Raw genomic sequence first — 21,349 nt, 5'->3', positions numbered from 1 at the left:
AAGCCCATCTTCATGCTAAAAAATGTCGACTGCTTCTTAAAAAAAAAAGAGACGAATGAAGCAAAGAAAATACACAAATGATCCAGAACAGTTTTTTTTTCTGTAAAAAGCTCAAACTGAGTAGTTTTTTTATGATAAATAAGTTTTGTTTTTTTTTTTACTATTGCATACGGACCTGTATGCATTGTCTTATTTATTGTTTTGTCTTTTAAAATAAATATTTTGTTCAATTTATGCACGGATTATGTAATTATTTAAGCGATTATTTTTAGTTCTAATTCAGAGAAACAATAAACGAACTTGTTTATTGCAGTAAAAAAAAAATAGTTTTCTCAATAATGAATTTAGTCTTGTGAGTTTTGTATTTGTTTTTGATGGAATTTTTTTTTCTTTTTTAGTAGTAGTTTTTGCAGTGAACCTACGGAAATTTTGTTGTGAAAATAATCCGTTGTGTAAAAGAAATTTACCGTCCATTGTTTTACTTAAAATAGACACAGCATCGAAAACATCCGCTTTTGTGTATGTATTTTTAATAGATTATTTATTTATTTTAAAGGCTCGAATTTTCAATACAAAACGTCCTCGTAAAAGATTCAATTCGGTCTGACATTAGCAGAATAGAAATATCAGTTTCAGCATTTAAACGACTAAATGGAAAGATATGTGGCACGAAGGAGATATCAACACCCTTAAATTTAAGACTTTACAATACATTGATAGTTTCTATTGGCGTATATGCAATTGAAAAATGAACCATACGGGTAGAGCCTCGGAGAAAGATCAATGAAATGTTTAAGAAATGTCTTTGGAGTAACGGCGCGACATAAATTAAGAAATACAAATATCAGAAAGAAACTTTATATCAACAAATTCAACAATGTTGAGATAGTCGTTGGCAGACCCTGAGTGTGGCAGCAGGACTTGGCACCAGCCCACAAATTCAAAGAGACCTAGGCTTGGTTTCAGAAGGAGTGCTACGACTGTGTATCTTTCTCTCACTGCCCCTCTCCTCCCTCGACACGAACCCGCTGGACTACTTGGTTTAGTCATACATCGAGAACATCACTAACATGACCTCCCACAACACCAAAACCGGCCTTATCGCCGCCATCCGCAGAGTATTCGCCGAGCTCATGTCGGCGCTTGTGAAAAAGGTATGCTCCCAGTTCCAAACCCATATCGAGGCAGTGATTGAGGTTGAATAGATGTCAGCTCTACTACATAATCAAGTTACCAGAATTTATCTTTTTTCTATAATTTTTTTTAAGTGTTAGTGTTGTTTTCTTTAGGGCGACAACTTTATCGTTCCACCCTGCACTCATAATTTTACTCTTTTTTTTGTTTTACTTCTCTTGTTAGATGGACTCCCCTTGTTAACCATCAATAGCAGGTTGAAAGTCTTGGATACAGGCTTGAAAATAATCAACATCACCCACGGCGATGAAGGCAACTACACATGCACTGCAGTCAATGATGCTGGCAACCAGTCATCAAGCGGAGTTCTTACCGTGGAATGTAAGTAATGTTTCTTACCATATGATTGTTTGTCAACCGATTACACTGATTTTATAAAAGCATCCTTGATCCAGCTGGGGAAGGGGAGGAGACTTTTTGAATACGTCTATCGGGTAGCGTTATAAAAAAACCTAAGAGGTCATCTATAGGTCATCGCTCGATATTCATCTGCTTTCCCACTTCCATTTTATGACGTCATTTCCTTAAAGATGTTTACTAAATGCCTAATCTTAACCAAAAGGTTTTAATGATCCAGCGCAATCTTTATTTAAATATAGTTATGTATGTGGAATAAGCCCCCTCCCCACTTCCTGATCATAACACATTAAAAAAGCATTTTCGCATTACGATATTTCAATGTTTTTTTTTTTAATTTTTTTTATTTTTTAATGACATTCTTTGATCCCTTTTCTTTTGAAAAAAAAAATAATATTTACGCAATAATAAGACTGTGGTGTCGTTTCCTTTTAAAAATTAATTAACGATTAAAAAACGACCCTCGTGTCTAACTCTATCCTCGTAGGGAGTCAGAGTAAATAGGAATACTAGATAAGGGGAAATAACTCGGAATAATATCTCCACTTCAGAAAACAATTCATATTTATTTATGATAATAAATTTTGCAAAAAAACTAACAGAAAAGAAAGCCTTAACAAATTAAATTTGAAGTCATCAAATTTAAATAAATAAAACATAAAATAGTTTTCATATTCACTTAATTTTTTTTTTCTTATGGATGATTACGTTGTTGGCACTTGTCAAACGATGTGCCGTGAAAAGATTGTATTAAGTTTTGTAGGTCTATCCAGCTTCTTGAAAATCCCTCACTAAACCTACAAGACCTCCACCATTCCGGTTATCCATCGATCCAGCGCGGCTGTAGTCGAGATTGAACTCACTACACGAGTTTGTAGTGTACCTATTTACTATGCCTCCCCACGGGACAGAGTTAGACACCAGGGTCGTTTTTTAACGTTTGTAGTGTAATTCAAATCTTGTCGATAGCTGAATAATTAATACTTCGCCAGGGCTATCAAAGGTATTTTTTATCGTGACGCCATCACTAAACGGGGTTCCTACTACGGTTTAAGAGAATCTCGTCTACCGTCGAGAGAAGGATAGACCGCGCCAGTTTCTCAACCTGGTATTTTACCTCGCGGTTATATCAAACAGTAAGTTCATATTAACTGATTTGTATTGTGATTATCTTTAAAAATAGATGGATATACGAAGTTAAAAATTTTTTTTTTTAAATAAAACTTTTTGTCCATTTTTGTACGTCACACCAGTACAACAGCCGGTTTACTGCATTGCTATAGCCTTCTTTATACTCCTCCATATCTATTTACCAACAATGCTTCGAGCAAACTACCTTTCTCTATTATAGTTATGTACGTATATATGTTTATATATTTAGTACTCAATCATTTGAGAAGAGAAATATGGAAATCAAAGTTGCTATGGACAGATGAGATTACAAAATCGCAATGACACGCAGGAATGAAACCTGGTTTAGAAAACAAATATGGTGTAAGCATAAAAATCAGGGGATGAGAGGGGGGGGGGCTTATTCCATATACAGTATTTATTTTCACTCATAAAAGTCCCCTGGCACCATAACACACCATACTGTTTTTTTTTTGTGTGTGTGTTTTTTTTTGTTTTTTGTTTTTTATCATCCGTTCCCTGTAGGGAAACAAGGAAGGCTTTTGAAATATGTATGGCAAAACCCAAAAAGGCTGTATCTATCATACTTGCTGTGTATCACTTTTCCCACGTCCTTCTGTTTATGGCGTCATTTCCTTGAACACGTTTGCTTATGGGGGTGAAGGTCATTGGATTTTAGGAATCTATTCATGCCGGTTTGGGGGATGTTACTTTAGGTTGGTTTGTAAGGAGGGAGATATTTGGAGGGTGGGGTGAGCCGGATTCAGAGAAATATTTTCAGTTAAAAGGTGTTCAGGTTTTATAATCAAATGTGAGAAAAACGAGAGGCATTGATAAACAAAGCAGAATAATTAATTAATACGATATATTTTTTCTATGTTTAAAATGGAAGATTGAAGCAATACGAAAACCTAGAATGTTCGTGAATATTTTTAAGAGTTCTTGTAAAAACAAGGGGGTTCATTAGCTGATCCAATAGAAGTTTGGATCGATTAATTAAGAGCTGTGAGTTTCAGCGGTCATGAAAACCGTATTCAAAACTTCTCTGTTCCATAAAATAAATTATAATTCATTGAAAATCGTTTATAAGAGTTAATGTCCATTTGATCTTGTATTATAATCGGAGTTCAGTGAAAAAGGTTGGAAATATTTCAATGAATAAAGTTTAGACAGATTTGCAGACGATAATGTGATGAGTTATGTGTGTATGTATGTTCGTTAATGTTGGCGTATGTAAGTGAAGAGAAATGTTACAGAGATGATCGCCCAGGGTGATTGGTTGGTTGTTTTTGTTTTACGGTATATCAACCCTTTTCGGGTTATTTAATGCCGAATCCAAAGATTTTGAAGAAAAATATTTTAATAGAATATATTTGTTGTTTTCAAGTCGGTTTCTATTTAACCCATAGTTGGAACCCTAACAGGTACTACCACTCCGGGTCAGAGTGGACCTGGGAGCAATGGTAATTAAAGGGTGGCTCCACACTCCCCAAAGCCCGCAAACTGGGGCCTCACCACTGAATATAGTTTAAGGTCATATCCAGGACCCGCTCAGGGTGGAGCACCAGCGATACCGATCCACCGATTCAGGTCAACTGAGTTCCACTGGTTTATTGAAGAAAAATCTGGCTTTTAAAAGGTTTAGTTAGCTTCCAGAAAGACATTTCAAATAAATTCAGAAAGTTTTCTCATTGGTCCAAAATATAATTTGTTTTTAGTCGCGTGCAAGCGGCTCTATAAGTCACTCCATCGGTCGGTCTGTCCGTAACACTTTTGTGCTTGGCCTTTTTGGTTAAGATCAAAGTTCTGTTATTATTAGATGCTGTTCTTAGATTTTTAAGCTTTGCTTTGCCTTTTGGCGAAAATCAAAGTCTATCAACTAGACGGGGTTGGGAGGGTCCTACTAATCACCTTTTGTTTTTTCTTCCCCCGCCCTCGACACAAATGAATTATTGTACCATTTCATTGTTATCTTTTTTGTTTTTACACGTCAATAAAAAATGTTTTTAAAATTGGGAGTTAAGTAGGACGTCCCCCAGTATGAAAGGGTGAATGCGGTATTATGGTGAAAGAAGATACTAGCTGGGAGAACTTTTGATTTTATTTAGTTCTGGAGTGACAAGGATGACCAACGACCCCCACACCCCCCCTTTTGAGTTGGCCATGTGCCTGAGTTTTTTGTTCATTGTTGATTTTCACTGTATTTTTAACATGAATAAAGGATTTAATATCTCAAAGTGTAGTATCTGTTCTTACTACATGCTGTACTTATGTTTGTAACTTTGTAATATAAAGTGGGGAATCACTTTTATGTATTAATTTAATGTAAAATAATCAACCACTTTACAGTCAGTCTCAAAGCCATTCAAGGCATTCTCCAGATCATTGCAGTTATTTTTTAAGCATTCAAGTCATTCTTAAGGTCATTTAATTCATCCTTAAGTTCATTAAAGTCATTCTAAGTCATTTACTTTTTATTTAAGTCATTTCAGCCCATTTTTCGGTCATTTTAGTTTATCTTTAAGAATTTCATGTCAATCCTACATTCACGCATTCATTCATTACACGAGAACACGCAACTAATGGCTATCGGCCTTGTTTATTTAGAATAGTGTATGCGCAGACAATATGCGTACAAACATGTTTATGCATTTTAATTTTGAATGTCGATGCTAAATTCCTAACCTTAATTTCTCATAAAAATGTCGTCTTTTTACGTCTGCTAATATTTTATTAAGTGTAGCAATTTAGCAAAGATGTTCAAAGGAGTGACGTCACAAACAGGAAGTTGGAGGAATAATACGTGATAAGTAACCTAGATATAGCATTTTGGATGCCATATAACTACAATAAGATTTAATTTAATTTTTAATTTATACATGTATACATACGAATGTTATACCAAAAGAGTATGTTTCAATAATCTCTATTCGTATGAAGTAAAATATGTACATATGTTTATATATTTGACATTAAACCACATGAAAAAGGGTATTGAGCCCATCAAAGTTGCTAGCTCCAGTCATGTCATGTAATTACAATAAAATTTACTTTAATTTAATTATACATGTATACATAAGAATGTTATCCCAAAGGAGTTTAATGTTTCTGTGTCTCTATTCATATGAAGCGAAATATGCACATACCAGCAAAGGTAAAATAACAGGTTGAGAAACTGGCGCGGTCTATCCTTCTCTCGAGGGTAGATGGGACTCTTAAGCCGTGGTAGGCACCCCATCTAGTGATGACGTCACGATAAAAAAATAATTCTCTTGATAGCCCTGGCGAAGCATCAAGTATTCAGCTACCGACAAGATTTGAATTACACTACAAGTTCATTGTTGCAAATAGCACACTTGTCAGCATTCCTAATTATGGGTAATTCACTTTGTTTAACTTGAACTTAAAATATTTAAAAAATATTAAGCTCCTGCAGTAATACATCAAAATAGACAAAAATAAGCCATAAAAAGTTATTTTTACGATTTAACTTTATGAAAGCTGTTGGTTTTATCCAATTTCACATTGCTATATTTGTGATTTTTGAAGATGAATTTATAGTAATCGAGTTGGGAGAGAGGAGGCTAGAATCGGCAGGACTCTTTAAAGATGGCGGCCGTTGACCCCTTTCGGCAAGGTTACTTGTGGTAAACTTCTTTTTATCTGAAAGAGGGGTTATTTATGTCCAATAACCAAGTTAAAAACCTTTGTTGGCAATTTATTTGAGGTTCAGTCAAAAAATGAGCTAGATTGACTGTACTGTAAACCGCTTGAAAACTGGTGTGGTCCGATTAAAGTTGCTATCTCCAAGTGGGTCTGTAAAACTGACCCAACCATCTACGAATGTGGAGAGAAAGACTATACGATGCAACATTCTTATATGGCCCTTACTGCCTAACTAATGCAGTTTGAAAGATATTGCATAGTACAACAAAAATGTAAAGGGTTGTGTACAGAATATATAATTCTATAGAATTGCAAAGAAAAAGTGGGAAACTATCGTATTGTAAAGTAGTTTCTGGCTTCAGCATTTAAGTGACCAAGCCAGGACATGAACACATATTGACGACTCATGTGCCAAATTAATAATTACGGCAGCATTGAAGGGGGTGGGCGTGAGCAAGACATCACGGAATGAAATGCATATATATGCATCAAGATCGAAGGAAAAGTAAGAGGAAAAGAAAAAGGAAAGATGCGTGATGATTTGGACAGTACGCTCGACAAGCACACGAGTCTCCTCGAAATTGAATCGGTTGACTTGTGTGTCCTAGAAAGAATTACTGCAACACAACGGCTGATTGTAGCTACAAAAACAGGACTGCTATCTAACATAATTGAAGCAACATGCATTTATTTACAGGTACTTTCCAGAATAACACCTTGTCTCTTGTTCAAAAGTCTTCTCATATTCCAATGTGCCTATAAATAGACTCTGCCGCATTGAACATGTGATATTCTATCTTTGTCCGGCCATGTTTAGGATACGTCTTTCCTTGCCACTTGCGGGTCATGTGTGTAACATGTCTATTTCTGTCTGCTCTAATACCAGCTTCTTTGGACACATGTCTTTTTTATCTCTGCTGTCCAATCGCACAACAAGCTTGGTCATTTGCATACGGCTGCTGCTGCTAACCCATCGTCAGCAGATCTGTTACACTTTGAGAAGAGGCTAGTTTGTTGCCAATCGCCTGTGGCGCCCATACTGGGTATTACTGGCAGGAGTTGTCCAGGTATTTTTTGGAGGACACAATGCTCTTCTCCCTAGGTTGCTAACTCTTCAATCCCACTTTCCGACCCTTGTGTCATATCATCCCATCGTAGGTGGAAAATAACTTTTGATTAGTTATTGGACATTAGATTACATTTTAATTTTTCAATTGGTCATGTAACTAGACGAACACTGTCCACCGAGTCATTAGTCCGTGCCTAGCTCCTAAGAGTACCCTTTCCTGCCTTGACAAAGCACAAAACCGGTTTTGAAATCTAGTGAGCGAGAATGCTTTTGCCTCCCTACTTCCTCTTTCTCACAGAAGAGACGTTGCGAGTCTACCTCTACTCTAGTGTTATTTTTTTATGGTAGGTGCTCGACTGAGCTTCAATCTATGTATTTCTTAACAAAAACTCGTATAACTACAACAACTGTCAATAATTCCCTTCAATCTCTATCTGTGCCTAAAACTAGATGAAAATTCCGTGAACATGGCTTTTTGCCAAGAACTGTCTGTCTGTGGAACACAATACCGCGGGGTTGCTTCCCAGCTGACTATTACATGGTCGTTTTCAAGTCTAATGTAAACGAGTTCTGGAATAAGCAAACCCTACCCACGTTCCACCATCACTGATCGATACGGTGTTGTCTCAGTCTAGAATATGATTAAAGAAAATGAGAAGATTCTATTCATAGACACTGGTGATAGGATCTAACCAATCAAATGGGTCAATATACTGATTTCAACCATTCAGAAACCTGAATTGCTCCATAAAAATATTGGAATTCCTGCACATAGATTTTCGTGTCCATATGAGGAAGATCTTTGCTCTTCGCCTGCACAATTTTAAAATCCAAGACTTATACAGATCAGCTACCTACCAAAAGCTCTTCTACATCTCCAGGACTTGTACAGATGAGCTACACACTGAAAAGATTACAGATTAGCTAACCGTCGTAAACTCTTCTGAAATTAAACACGGCTTTTAATTTAAAAAAAAAAATAATAATAATACTTATTAACGCTTATCCTAGAGTTGCCTCCGGACCTTAGTAAGCGATGACCCTCACGTAAACAATGTCTCTTTCCTTTAAATAAACATTAAGAATGCCGTTTCATACCAAGTCTTCTGTGATTAGGACTGTTTTGTTAGTACTGACTGAGCTATCAACTGACTCGGTCAACGCGTTATCCGAGTAAACTAAATCTCTAATGTTCTGTGACTCTCTTTATTTTTACATGTCGTATCTATTACTGCAAATTATATCTCGGCAGTTCCACGTTTATAACTTTCTATAGAACTGCAAATAAGATTTCGATAATGTAAAAGTTGTTTTATGATTCCATTGCTTCTTTTTTTTTTTTTTTTTTTTTTTTTTTTTTTGGTTCTTCTTTAGAAAGCAAGAATATCGATTTCGTTTTGTTTGGTTTTTAGAAAGTCACACTGTGCAGACGTGCGAGGATCGTTTTCACGAAAATTTGACCAGGAAATGTTTATATCTGACTGACATTTTGCTTCTCGAGTAGCCGTTATTATTTTTTATTTTATTTTTTACTTTTAGTTTTTTTTTTTTTTTTTTTTTTTTTTTTTTTTCAGTTTAATGGAAGTTTCAATTGTTTTTTATGGGTTGAAATCATTTTTTTTTGTCTGCAGTGATCCTTGCCCTTACTTACCACCCCACCAAAAATGAAAACTAAAAAAGGACAAATGGGATGGAGACCTATTTTCAGGCTCCTGTAAGGACTTCGAGAACAAATAAACAGAGAGAGTAGAAAGATAATGTGATCATTGATCATAATTGATAATTTAAATTTGTGTCTGTTTTTCTTTCTCTAAAGTAGAACTAAATCGTCTTGAGAAACACCAGTTTTCGTAAGGCAATAGACCTGAATCCCTCTCTCTCTCTCTCTCTCTCTCTCTCTCTCTCTCTCTCTCTCTCTCTCTCTCTCTCTCTCAATATCCAAAAGTAAACACCATTGAATTTCACAAGGTTGTTGATAATGCTCAATAAAAAGAGCAGGATATTATTCTATTCAATTTAGGTAAACAAAATTACCATTAGTCACTACAATAAATCTACAGTTTCAGTGTAAAAAGACTTCATCAGGCACCAATAGCCCCTCGGTCTTAGTTGAGGCCAGTCTTTTCATTAAAATATTGTCGCCTGGTGAAGTCTTCTTAGGCTGAAACAGTAGATTTGTTGTAGCGACTAATGATAATTTTTTTTACCTGAATTTAATGAAATAATATATACATATAATAGTTTAAAACATTATGGGGTAATAAATCATGTCATAACCATGTTTTCACACGCTCTTCCGTTCGTTAAATTCATGCTTATTTACTTTGTTCAATACTCAGACTAAACTTTTTAGTCTGTTAAATGGTAGAATTTATAGCCCGTTGACTTAGAATGAGTGCTTTTATGCCACATTGATTGTTGAATATGATAAATTTGGTGTTCATTTTGCCTTATATACTAATTTCTATTAATCCCTAATTGTGCATATCAAACGTATACCATAATACTTAGTTCGCTGCACCTTATAATAATAAAGTTTCATCCAAAATTTCAGCCAGATGGACCCACTTGTTTCTGATAAAGAGTGCAATGGACAGACACATAAACAGAGCATGGTCCTGTGTATTGATCTATATCTGATGGGGAGGCCCCAGCTTGCGGGCTTTGGGAAGTGTGGAGCCACCCTTTAATCACCATTGCTCCCAGGTCCACCCTGACCCGGAGTGGTAGTACCTGTTAGAATCCCAACTATGGGTTTAATAGAAACCGACTTGCAATGATATTTCTCACGGTTGAGATTGACCGTAAGGCCAATCTCGACCGCGAGAAATATTGTTGAAATATATATATATATATAATGGTCAGAATATATATATATATATATATATATATATATATATATATATATATAAATAAATGAAATAAGAATTATAATTAAGTTTTCCAAGATAATCCTAACGCGATTCCTTTTAATTTTTACTTGTGGATACAAAATTTTAACCAACTTTTTTTGGATTTTACCTTTATTGGATATTCTACTCTACACCCGACCATCCATTCACGAGAAATCATTTTTCTTTTTCCCCCTCATTCCCTCTGCTTCACTATTTTTTACCATGTAAGCTCTATGGCTTACTTGTAGTTTCATTAAATACTTTGCAAGCAAATTCCGATTCCGTATTTTCCCAATTCCTACGCTCTGATGAGAAGGAAAGTATTTCTTTCGAAACTCCGCAGATTAAGAACAATCCACTTAATTTGGGTTTCCTTTTTGAAAATTAAATGTTTTTAACTCTTCTTAAAGTGTTTTTAACAGGTTTTATTAATTAGTTGTTCTCATATATATATATATATATATATATATATATATATATATATATATATATATATATATATATATATATATATATATTAAAAAATCCAAAAGTGAAAACCATTGGATTTAACGAGGTTAGGGTTAGGGATCAATAATAATAATAATAATAATAATAATAATAATAATAATAAAGCAAGATATTATTTTATTTCTTATTAGGTGAACAAAAGTTTATCTGCTTTCATTAGCATAGGTATTAACAGTTCTTCGAAATTCCAGAAAATCGCTTTCCATTATAGTACTGTTTTACCGATTCTAACTATTATCTTAGATGTTATTAAGTTGAAGATTTCTTTCATATTTGATTTTCCAGGAATTTTTCTGAGACACTTTTCAAAATTCTTCCCCATGAGGAGGCCTTTAACCCTGTTATAATCGAGATGGTGTTGATGTTTTTGTGGTTCCGATTTCTCTTTATATTATACATGATTAACTAAGATTATTTGACACTTTGAATAGGTTTGGCTACCAACCAGAGATGCGTCCTTGACAATCAGTCCGACAGTGTCCTTGTTGCTGTTGGGTTGAGGCATGGTTCTGTTGAGGCTTAGGTGGTCCAGCTTCCTAGGGTTTATTTTCTCTCTAGGAACGAGTTTGTTTATAGCTAATCGCCTGAGGTGCCCTCTGCTGACGGGGTTTCTTGCACGATTAGCAATGAACTAGCCCCTTCCTAGTGAGAAGGTAAAGCCTAGGAAAGTGGACCACCTTGAACTGAATGTAACGTAGTGCATATGAGCGCATGGGAAAATATCAGCAGCAGCGAAGGATGGCTGGCTTGCAAAGAGATTAGCAGCAGCAGCCGAAAAAGCGCATATGCAGATTAGGAAGTGTGCACGAGAAGAGAAAGAAAAAAGGAGATAAAAATGCACCACGTTCTCGGAGGAGAAAGAAAGTCGACGTTGAAGAAAACGGGCGTGTAAAGTCGAGGAGGAGAATGGGTCGGCTGTGGCCGGCATGCAGTCAGAAGATGAAGAAAAGTGTACACCGGGCGAGATGGACGATGGTGAGAGACTTTTAAATGATGTTGAGAGGGGAAAGTAACACTAATAAAAACTTTTCTTGAAAAAGAAAAAACTGGCGGCCCAGATTTTTATTTCTTTCTTATATTATTTCTTATTTTATTCATTAGTTTAATTTTTATGAATTACTAAAGTAAATTGTAACGGTAACCTTACATGAATACAACCATCCCTCAGTCCAACAGCAACAAAGCCACTGTAAGACTAAATGTCAAAAACATATCTTCGGTTGATACCAAATTTTATTGTAGGTAAGAGTGCAGTTATTCTGGTGTGTTAGATTTTCAAACCAACACCTGACCTTTTGTCGTTATCTCCCCGATCACTACTGATAATTATGCTGTTATCTCCCCAACCACTCTACGCTCATTAATCCTTATCCTCGAGTAGCTTTCAGGTCTAGATAAGTGGTGAGTCCCGTGTAAAAATAAAAAGACTATTGAAAACACTGACGTTGCTCAGAAGAAATAAATTGCAACATATGCATTTTTTTCTTTATATTTTTTTAAGTATGGGGTTAGGGCTCATTCTTTTACAAAACTAGCAGGCCGCCCAGCATTGCCCAGTCGTAAAATATGCTTAAATATGTTATTTTTATTAATTCAGATTTCGTATTTATTATTATTTTATATTGGACCCAGTACATAGTAATGATTTTAAAAGTTTTTAAAAAAATACCTCGTGCGCCACCACCGAGAATCGAAGCCAAACGTTTAGCTCACGATTTACTTTTTCCTTTGACGTTAATGCCTGAGATATGAAGACATGCTTGCTGCAAGGCTTAAAATTAAAACATGAACCAATAGCTATTACATTCTGCATACATATTCGTAATGCCGTCGTTTGACCTTCACCTGGAAAATTACAATTTTTTAATTTTCACACTTTTGCACTGATTTCCCCCAGCTAAAACATAAATATAAAGCTGTGCATGGGTTCGAATACCCTGTATATTAAGATCATGTCTCTAGACCAAAAACTGACAGAGAAATTTGGTGGGCAAAATTTTTTAAACAAATATATATATGTATATGCATAAATAAATAAATATATATATATATATATATATATATATATATATATATATATATATATATATATATATATATATAGAGAGAGAGAGAGAGAGAGAGATGTTTATGTTTACTATAAACGTTTTACGCAAATATTACGCAAGTATAAATCATATAGAATATCTGCATGGATATTATTACACATAATTGTTAACTAAAAATGATCATTCAATAATAAAACCGGAGAAGCTAATGGGGAATTATTTAAAATGGATGTTTAAAAGGAATATGTAAATTAGCTAGATCTTTTGCAGACGAATGCAATTTCACGACCCATATATAACAATGTTGTATTTTTTTTTTAAATAAATAGAAAAAATGGTTTTTGATATAAACATCAATCAAAAAAAAAAAAAAGATTTATAGGAGTATAGATTATTTGGGGATTAGATTAGTGGGGGATAAGGGTTAGAGATTATTCTATTACAAAATTATTTTTAAAGTGGGGGGATAAGGGTTAGAGATTATTCTATTACAATTTTTTTTAATTTTTTTTTTTTACATAAACGGCACCACTTATCAAGGCCGATATGCCACTCAAGGATACGGGTTAAAGAGTGTAGAGTAGTCAAAAGGACAATATAGTAATCGATAGTAATGGAAGTTCAGTAAATTTGTTAATTTAAGTGGAACGGCTCATTAGAAATTTGTTCACGTTGGACTTCAAGACAACCATATTATAGAAAGCTGGAAAGCAGGAAAACGGAAGAAAATTCCACAGTCGTGCAGTTCTAAGAAAGAAGTTTTGATCATGGAATCTATTGTTAGGTTTAGGTACAGATAAAGAGTGGGGAAAATTATTGATAATGTTTTCAGCTAGTCTAGTGTTTCTTGTGAAAGTTTGGCGAGGGGGGACCATAGATTGAAGCTCAGTTGAACACTTTCCATGAAAATAACGATAAAGCAGAGACAAACTCGCAACATCTCTTCTGTTAGACAGAGGTTGCAGCGAAGAGAAAAGAACATCTCCCACCAGGCCACGAAGTCTATTTTGAACCCTATCAAGGCAGGACAAGTCTTTTCTAGCAGCTCCTGCCCATATGTGGCAACAGTACTCCATCCTTGGACGTATCTGGCTCTCATATAGATAGAGAATTGCATCAGCAGTGAGATATCTACTGGATCGATAGAAGGATCCAACCATTTTTCCAGCAGCCTTGAAGTGGGGGATAAGGGTTAGAAATTATTCTATTACAAAATTATTTTTTAAAGTGGAGGATCAGGGTTAGAGATTATTCTATTACAAAATTATTTTTTAAAGTGGAGGATAAGGGTTAGAGATTATTCAATTACAAAATTATTTTTTAAAGTGGGGGGATAAGGGTTAGAGATTATTCTATTACAAAATTATTTTTTAAAGTGGGGGATAAGGGTTAGAGATTATTCTATTACAAAATTATTTTTTAAAGTGGAGGATCAGGGTTAGAGATTATTCAATTACAAAATTATTTTTTAAAGTGGAGGATCAGGTATTCTATTACAAAATTATTTTTTAAAGTGGAGGATCAGGGTTAAAGATTATTCTATTACAAAATTATTTTTTTTAAAGTGGAGGATCAGGGTTAGAGATTATTCTATTACAAAATTATTTTTAAAGTGGAGGATCAGGGTTAGAGATTATTCTGTTACAAAATTATTTTTAAAGTGGAGGATAAGGGTTAGAGATTATTCTGTTACAAAATTATTTTTAAAGTGGGGGATAAGGGTTAGAGATTATTCTATTACAAAATTATTTTTAAGGTGGGGGATAAGGGTTAGAGATTATTCTATTACAAAATTATTTTTAAAGTGGGGGATAAGGGTTAGAGATTATTCTATTACAAAATTATTTTTAAAGTGGGGGATAAGGGTTAGAGATTATTCTATTACAAACTTATTTTTTAAAGTGGAGGATCAGGGTTAGAGATTATTCAATTACAAAATTATTTTTAAAGTGGAGGATCAGGGTTAAAGATTATTCTATTACAAAATTATTTTTTTAAAGTGGGGTATCAGGGTTAGAGATTATTCTATTACAAAATTATTTTTAAAGTGGAGGATCAGGGTTAGAGATTATTCTATTACAAAATTAATTTTTATTTTCTAGCTTGAAGTGTTTACCTTCCGGTTGTGCATAAACAATCTCCCTTGCTGGCATTTATACCCTTATTTGCTTTTCTGCTAACAAAGTGAAGACTTAGACACAAAGTCGGTTTTTAATGTGGGGAAAATCCAGTGTCAAGGGTTACAATTCCGGAGCCTTAAAGGGTGTGAAGTAACACTCGAATTATAAGGTCCACTCTGATCCAAAGTATTACTTGTACACTGTCTCTGGTACACACATGTTTCGCAGAACTATTCACAAGCCTTGGACAATTAAGATTCTGAGGCATGGTATATTTTATACAGAGGTTTATTGATGATCCACAAAGGTAAAACTTAAAAGGAATTAAATCATTCTTTTTAGAAATACGCAAATACTAAATGAAGACAAGATAGAAACGAGTAGTTTAGTAAAAGCATAAAGAGAGTCGTAGACTTAGTAAACTTACAGAATAGAAAGCATTTTGGGCATAAAAATAAAGCTAGAAAGGAAAAATACAAATTATGCTAAGAGATTGTCAAGTTACAATCAAAGAGAAATATAAGCTAATATGTGGGGAAAAGGTAAACAAAGTTCGTTTAGATAAAAGATATATACTAAAAAATAATACTAACACTACTAGTTCTACTCTCAGAGAGATGAAAGGTGGTAATTCTTACCGGCGATTCTCACAACGTCAAGATACTTATAACATATAACAGGCTCCTTCAGTCTTTGACAGACTATAGATACTCACGAAGGGGTGCCTACGAGTGAATTTTTTGTGGCAGGAGGTGCGCAATCTCTAACCATACCTTTCTTAAGTCGACATTGTTAAATACCAGTGGCAAGTTAAGTGTATGTACAGGATGACTGGAAACAAATGCCGAGATAAGCAGAGAGTACATACAGCGCCTATAATTCCAAAATGGTCACTCATCTGGTACTAACCAGGCTCAATATTGCTTAACTTCGATGATCTGACAAGAACCATTGTGTCAACGCGATTTCGCCGTATATACTTAAAATACTTAAAGATAGGAAATTGAGCCATGAGGATCATGAAGAACACAGCTAAACAGATCATAAGACAAGGATTAGAAGTTTTTGCCCGTGATGAAGCTGAATAAACCCCCTAAGAAAAAAGGGCCGAGACGGAGAAAGGGTCTATTTCATGCTAGACAAAACAACGTACCATGGTCATACCTGTATGTAAATTTGTATAAATAAGTAGGGTTTGATTCTATTGGCATCATTAGTTTCCTCAGTTCTTTCTAAACTTAGATGGATACATTCCACAACATGATCGTTTTCAGTATAAACAAAAAAAACAATTAAAGTGACAAAACCGTTAAATCACGTGCCTTTTCTAACCCCCCGGGCTAAATGTTAAGGGAAGCCAAAAAACAAATAGCAAGCCAGACAACCACTCCATGGTTCCCTAGAATTAATTCAGAACGAAATAAGAGAATAGGCCTCGCCTTTACATAACTAATTAGTTATTAATGGGTGATGGTTGCCAACATATATAAGTAAAATAATCGACAGGATTCGATCTCTGCATACCACCATCGCTAGTTTACGTTAGCATCCACACACATTACCGCCTCCTAGGTTGCATCTGTTATTAAATCGAATCTATCCTTTAAAAACTATTTATTTATAAATTTTGTCTCTTTCTAATTACTTGCCTCCCTACAAGGGCAGAGTTAGGCATAATGTCATTTTTTAACATGAAAAAAAAATCTAACTGCCCCCATTAAAGAAACCCTAATAAATATTGATATTAAGAATTTAAAAGGTAATTTTTATTTTTAACAAAATTCGAAGCCTAGTGGGGGATGTCCTTTTCTCTTCCTGACAACCTCTTTCCCACAGAAGAGATTTGGCGAGCCTGTCTCTGCTTTATCGTTATTTTCATGGCAAGTGCTCGTCTGAGCTTCAATCTATGGTCCCTCCTCGCCAAACTTTCACGAAAAACACTCGTCTAGCGAAAACCACTATCAATAATTTCCCACGCCCTTTATCTGTACCTAAACCTAAATATAGATTCCATGAACAAAGCTTCTTTCTTAGCACTGCACGCCTGTGGAACTCTCTTCCGTTTTCCTGCTTTTCAGCTGACTACAATTTGATTGTCTTCAAGTACAATGTAAACAAATTCTTGATGAACCGTCCCCCTAAGTAATCCAATTTACAGCATTTCTACTATTTATGATTACTACGCTATAATCCCATTGACTAATGTATACCCATTAAAACTTATCCTCGAGTGTCCTCCGGACCTTGATAAGTGGTGACTCCTTTGAGAAAAAAAAATTACTGGATTTTAACACATAGGCATGCAGAAGTTGAATGATGCGCCAGAATCAACTCTTTAATTGTGTACTGCAAAGACTCAAGTGCGAGAAATATTATGAGAAAGGGAGAGTTTGAATATGATTGAATCCTATCCCCCTTCAATTTCGATGCTCAAAAACCGCTATCTCCCTTGCAAAGCAAACCATTGATTCGGCATTAAATAATCTGAAAAGAGTTAATATGCCGTAAAACCAGCAACAAACCGTGTGGCAAAACAAACAAAACTACTTGTTTTATTTGGATTATTCGGAGTAATGTCATCATCTTTGCAACGACCCATGGCGTAACGGATAAAGTACTTAGTGACATTCAGTTGTAAGTTATATTCTCCTGGAGGTTGAAGGTTCAATCTTCAGTGCAGATTATACTCAAAATACAATTGCGAATTACTTAGGAGTTTTCCCTGCTCATGGCTGATGGAACGAAAGCAGGCTACCCCTATCGAGCTTGGAAATTTGCACAGAATTTCAAACAAAACCCTTTATTAAATCCGTATTGGTAGCATGTTTTCATTCCGCCAACCATGACTGGGTAGAAGTCTTAAGTAAATCGCAACTGTGTTTTGAGTATCGCCCGCATTGAGGATTGAACCTTCAAGAGTGTTACTTAGAACTTAGAACTACTCGATCATGGCTGACGAAATAAGAGCATACTATCCCTGAGGATCAAGTAAACGGCTCTATTTGAAATTTCATGCAAATTCCAGAGTTTGAGAGAAAGATTCCAGAGTTCGACAAGATACACCTGAAGATGGACAGTGGTTACATGGACTAAAACGTTGTGAAAATAACACTCAAAATAAGAAGTTCCAATAAGCATAAAAATTATCAATCCGCATCTCAAAAATTTAGAAGCACACATTCACACAACAGCAAAACAACCAACCAGACGCGTTGCATTACAAAACAACTAAATCCTAATTTTAAACCTAATTCTCATTTCACTGCTTTGATATTCAATTATCCATTAATTATGAGATCACGAAATATTAAAATGGCTACCCATTATTTGGAAAATTCTTTGTCTTGCATTCAGATTTTCTAAAGATTCACGAAATTTGATTTATGGTCAGTCTGCCTTTTTCTTTTCTTTTTTTTTTTTTTTGTCAATAGCCATTAAGGAAACTAAATCACTTTATCTGAAGCCATTAGCAAATCAGCTTCTTTTAACAAAAGATATCAACCAATCAGATTCTTAAAGAAAAAAAACGATCAAATTTAACCTTGTTTTTTTTTGTTTTTTTTCTGGCACAGCTGGTCGTCAGAAACATTTGAAGTCATTTTTGTTTTGGTTTTGGTTTTACTTTGTTGCGGGGAAATGGGCCTTTTTATTTTTTTAGCTTCTGTTTTATTTATTTAATAATTTATTTATTTATTTATTTATTTCACAACGAATTTTTGTTTTTCTTTGGAAGTTTGTTAGATATGTCGGCACATCTCAATAAGAGGCTCCGCCCGTTCATCCAGTTTTCCATGTCAAAGTTTGAGATAGCATTTCGTCTGTTCCAAATTGCTTACCTCCCTAAAAGAACAAAGTTAGACACAAGATCAGTTTTTAACGTGCAGAAAATCCAACTCTCCTAACAGGGGCACTCTGGATTGGAACAAAAATCAAAATTGTCTCTTTAAAAAGTCACCCAAATTAAGACCAATCGTATTTAAATTACATCCCTGTCTGATATTATTTCTCATTACTAGGACATATAGTTGAGTTTTGGGAACATACAATCAAGAAGTTGGCCCCAGGTATTGTTAAGATACAGCTGCATACTAGTGTCAGGCGGTGGCCCCAGGCATTAAAATTGTAGGTGGGGGAATTCAATCATATCAGAACTGTCTCCTATTCTCATATTATTTCATAGTACTAGGACTTATACTTAAGTCCTTAAAGCATACAGTCAAGGGGTTGGCCTCGAGCATCATCAGATTTCTGTATGCCAATGTCGATCAGTAACTCGAGCATCCAAACAGAGAAGAGGGGGGCATCTAATCATATCAATACTATTTCCTTTTCTCATATTTTTTCTAAGTGTTGAATAGTATTCTGGGTAACGCCGGGGTTGTTGCTGGTTGTGAACGCACGCATATGGAGTTGGATGCACACACGTAAATATTGTGGAAACCTTTTCAGACATTAAAAGTCCTAACAATTGAAAGAAGAGTTCATAAGCTTTGAAATCAACATTCTTCAACTGACAAGTTTTGAAAACAGTCATATTGAAATTTGGCTTCGGACGAATTTTATAATGGCCAGTGGAATGCAGCATAGAAAAACGAAATTCCTATCTAAATATTTTGTAAATAAAAACAACTGCCAGCCAAGGAAAAAGTTAGTCAGAGAGAAGGGCACCGAGACAAACAGTTGTCATTTTATGTCACCCACAACACTTCACCACACCCCCATCTCTCTCTTTCTCTCTCTCTCTCTCTCTCTCTCTCTCCATAGCACATTGACAAAGAATTGAATTGAAAATAAATTGTCATTCCTTTCTATAAACTTACGTCAAGTGTGTGTGTGTGTGTGTGTGTGTGTGTGTGTGTGTGTGTGTGTGTGTGTGTGTGTGTGTGTGTGTGTGTGTGTGTGTGTGTGTGTGTGAAACAACCAATTGTCTTATATACATTCGTCAAAAACTTGTAACTCTATTTAACAGATTAAATAGACGACATGGTTAAAATTCAAAGAACTACAGCATAACGTAACATAAGTGCTAGGACTTTTACTTAAATACTTTGGACATACAATTAAAGAGTTGATCCCGGGCATCATCAGGGCATTACCTAACCTCTGTATGTCATTATCGATTAGTCTGTTTGTTAGTTTGCAACCCTCAAATTTGAAATAGCATTTTTAGATGTGACCACATATCTATGTAAGAAGCCATGTCCATTTATCAGTTAACCGGTCACACTTAGATTTTAAAATAATGTTTTTGTCTTGTTCGTCATGCTTAAGTTTGAAATAGCATTTTAGATAGTTTATACATCTATATGCTTAATAATCTTGTTCACACATTGCTAGTTCTTGTTAGATCACAAGAGTTGCGCAACGTTGAGCTTGGCTAGATGATGACCATTTGAGAATACTATGTGCTATATGCATTAAGCAGGTAGGTATGTCCCCACCTTGCACAGTTCCAGGTCACCCTTGAGCAAAGTGTAGCATCTATTAACGCCCTCTGATATCCTAGAGATTTACTATAAAGGCATAGTTGAAGCTCCTCAGTCGTGGTGAAGGTAATCCATTTTAGAAGGAGGAAACTCTAATGAAAAAGTAAACCATATAGAAAGTGTTCGTTGGTTCAGTAAGACAATCTTCTAGTAATGGTTTCACAAAAAAACAAACACTTCTTTCAATTTGTCATAAGTCAGCATGGAAGTAGTAAGACTGAGAAAACTGTCATGAGAAAGCTTATGCTAGTACACAATTTGTTCTAACCGGAGATAGTGAAACTTTAAAAAAAATAACATTCATATAAGAAGCTCTAACAATGAACATAAATTTTATATATATATATATATATATATATATATATATATATATATATATATATATATATATATATAATTTAAAGGAGATTAGAACAATAGTCTAAAGAGCTGAGTGTATTTTAATGTAACAGTGAAATTACTAGTTTAATTAAAATACAGGAAATAGAAAGTGCTCGTTGTAATTTAGATATATAATAAGCTCGATAGTTAAATGTCCTAGAGCTAATTCAATATTAAGTAATGTGATTTATAATTTAAAATTTAAAAATCAAATTTTAATTAAATTAAAAATCCGTTTTATAAAAAGGAACAACAACAAAATCAATTATCTGTACGATCGTTTCGGAAAACAATGCTTTTTATTGTGGTATACATCAAGTTATGTAGAATAATTATATATAGTTTTTTGGTAAGCAAGGTCTCCTCATCAGCAAATTTTGGAGGGTTTTTATTGAATTAAAAAGACACCATAAATAAACCTAGCATTAAAAGTAAGGCAGATGAATCTGAAAAATTGAAATAAAAGGTCTGGATTTAAAATTTATAAGAAAAT

The 21,349-nt window shown here is 34.7% G+C and overlaps 1 protein-coding gene across 1 annotated transcript in view; it reads left to right on the top strand.

Moving 5' to 3' along the window:
• The window catches only part of LOC145254833 (neuronal cell adhesion molecule-like), an 898,760-nt gene that overhangs the window by 275,652 nt on the left and 601,759 nt on the right, over positions 1–21,349 (top strand). The window contains exon 7 of the mRNA XM_080113668.1: positions 1,360–1,515. Within this exon, the coding sequence (XP_079969794.1) occupies positions 1,360–1,515 (156 nt within the window). The remainder of the gene's footprint in view (positions 1–1,359; positions 1,516–21,349) is intronic.

This window comes from Euprymna scolopes, chromosome 30 (genome assembly GCF_053919585.1).
Source record: "Euprymna scolopes isolate OS-2025 chromosome 30, ASM5391958v1, whole genome shotgun sequence".
In the NCBI taxonomy this organism is placed as follows: Eukaryota; Metazoa; Mollusca; class Cephalopoda; order Sepiida; family Sepiolidae; genus Euprymna; species Euprymna scolopes.
This window is presented reverse-complemented; position numbering and strand designations above follow the sequence as displayed.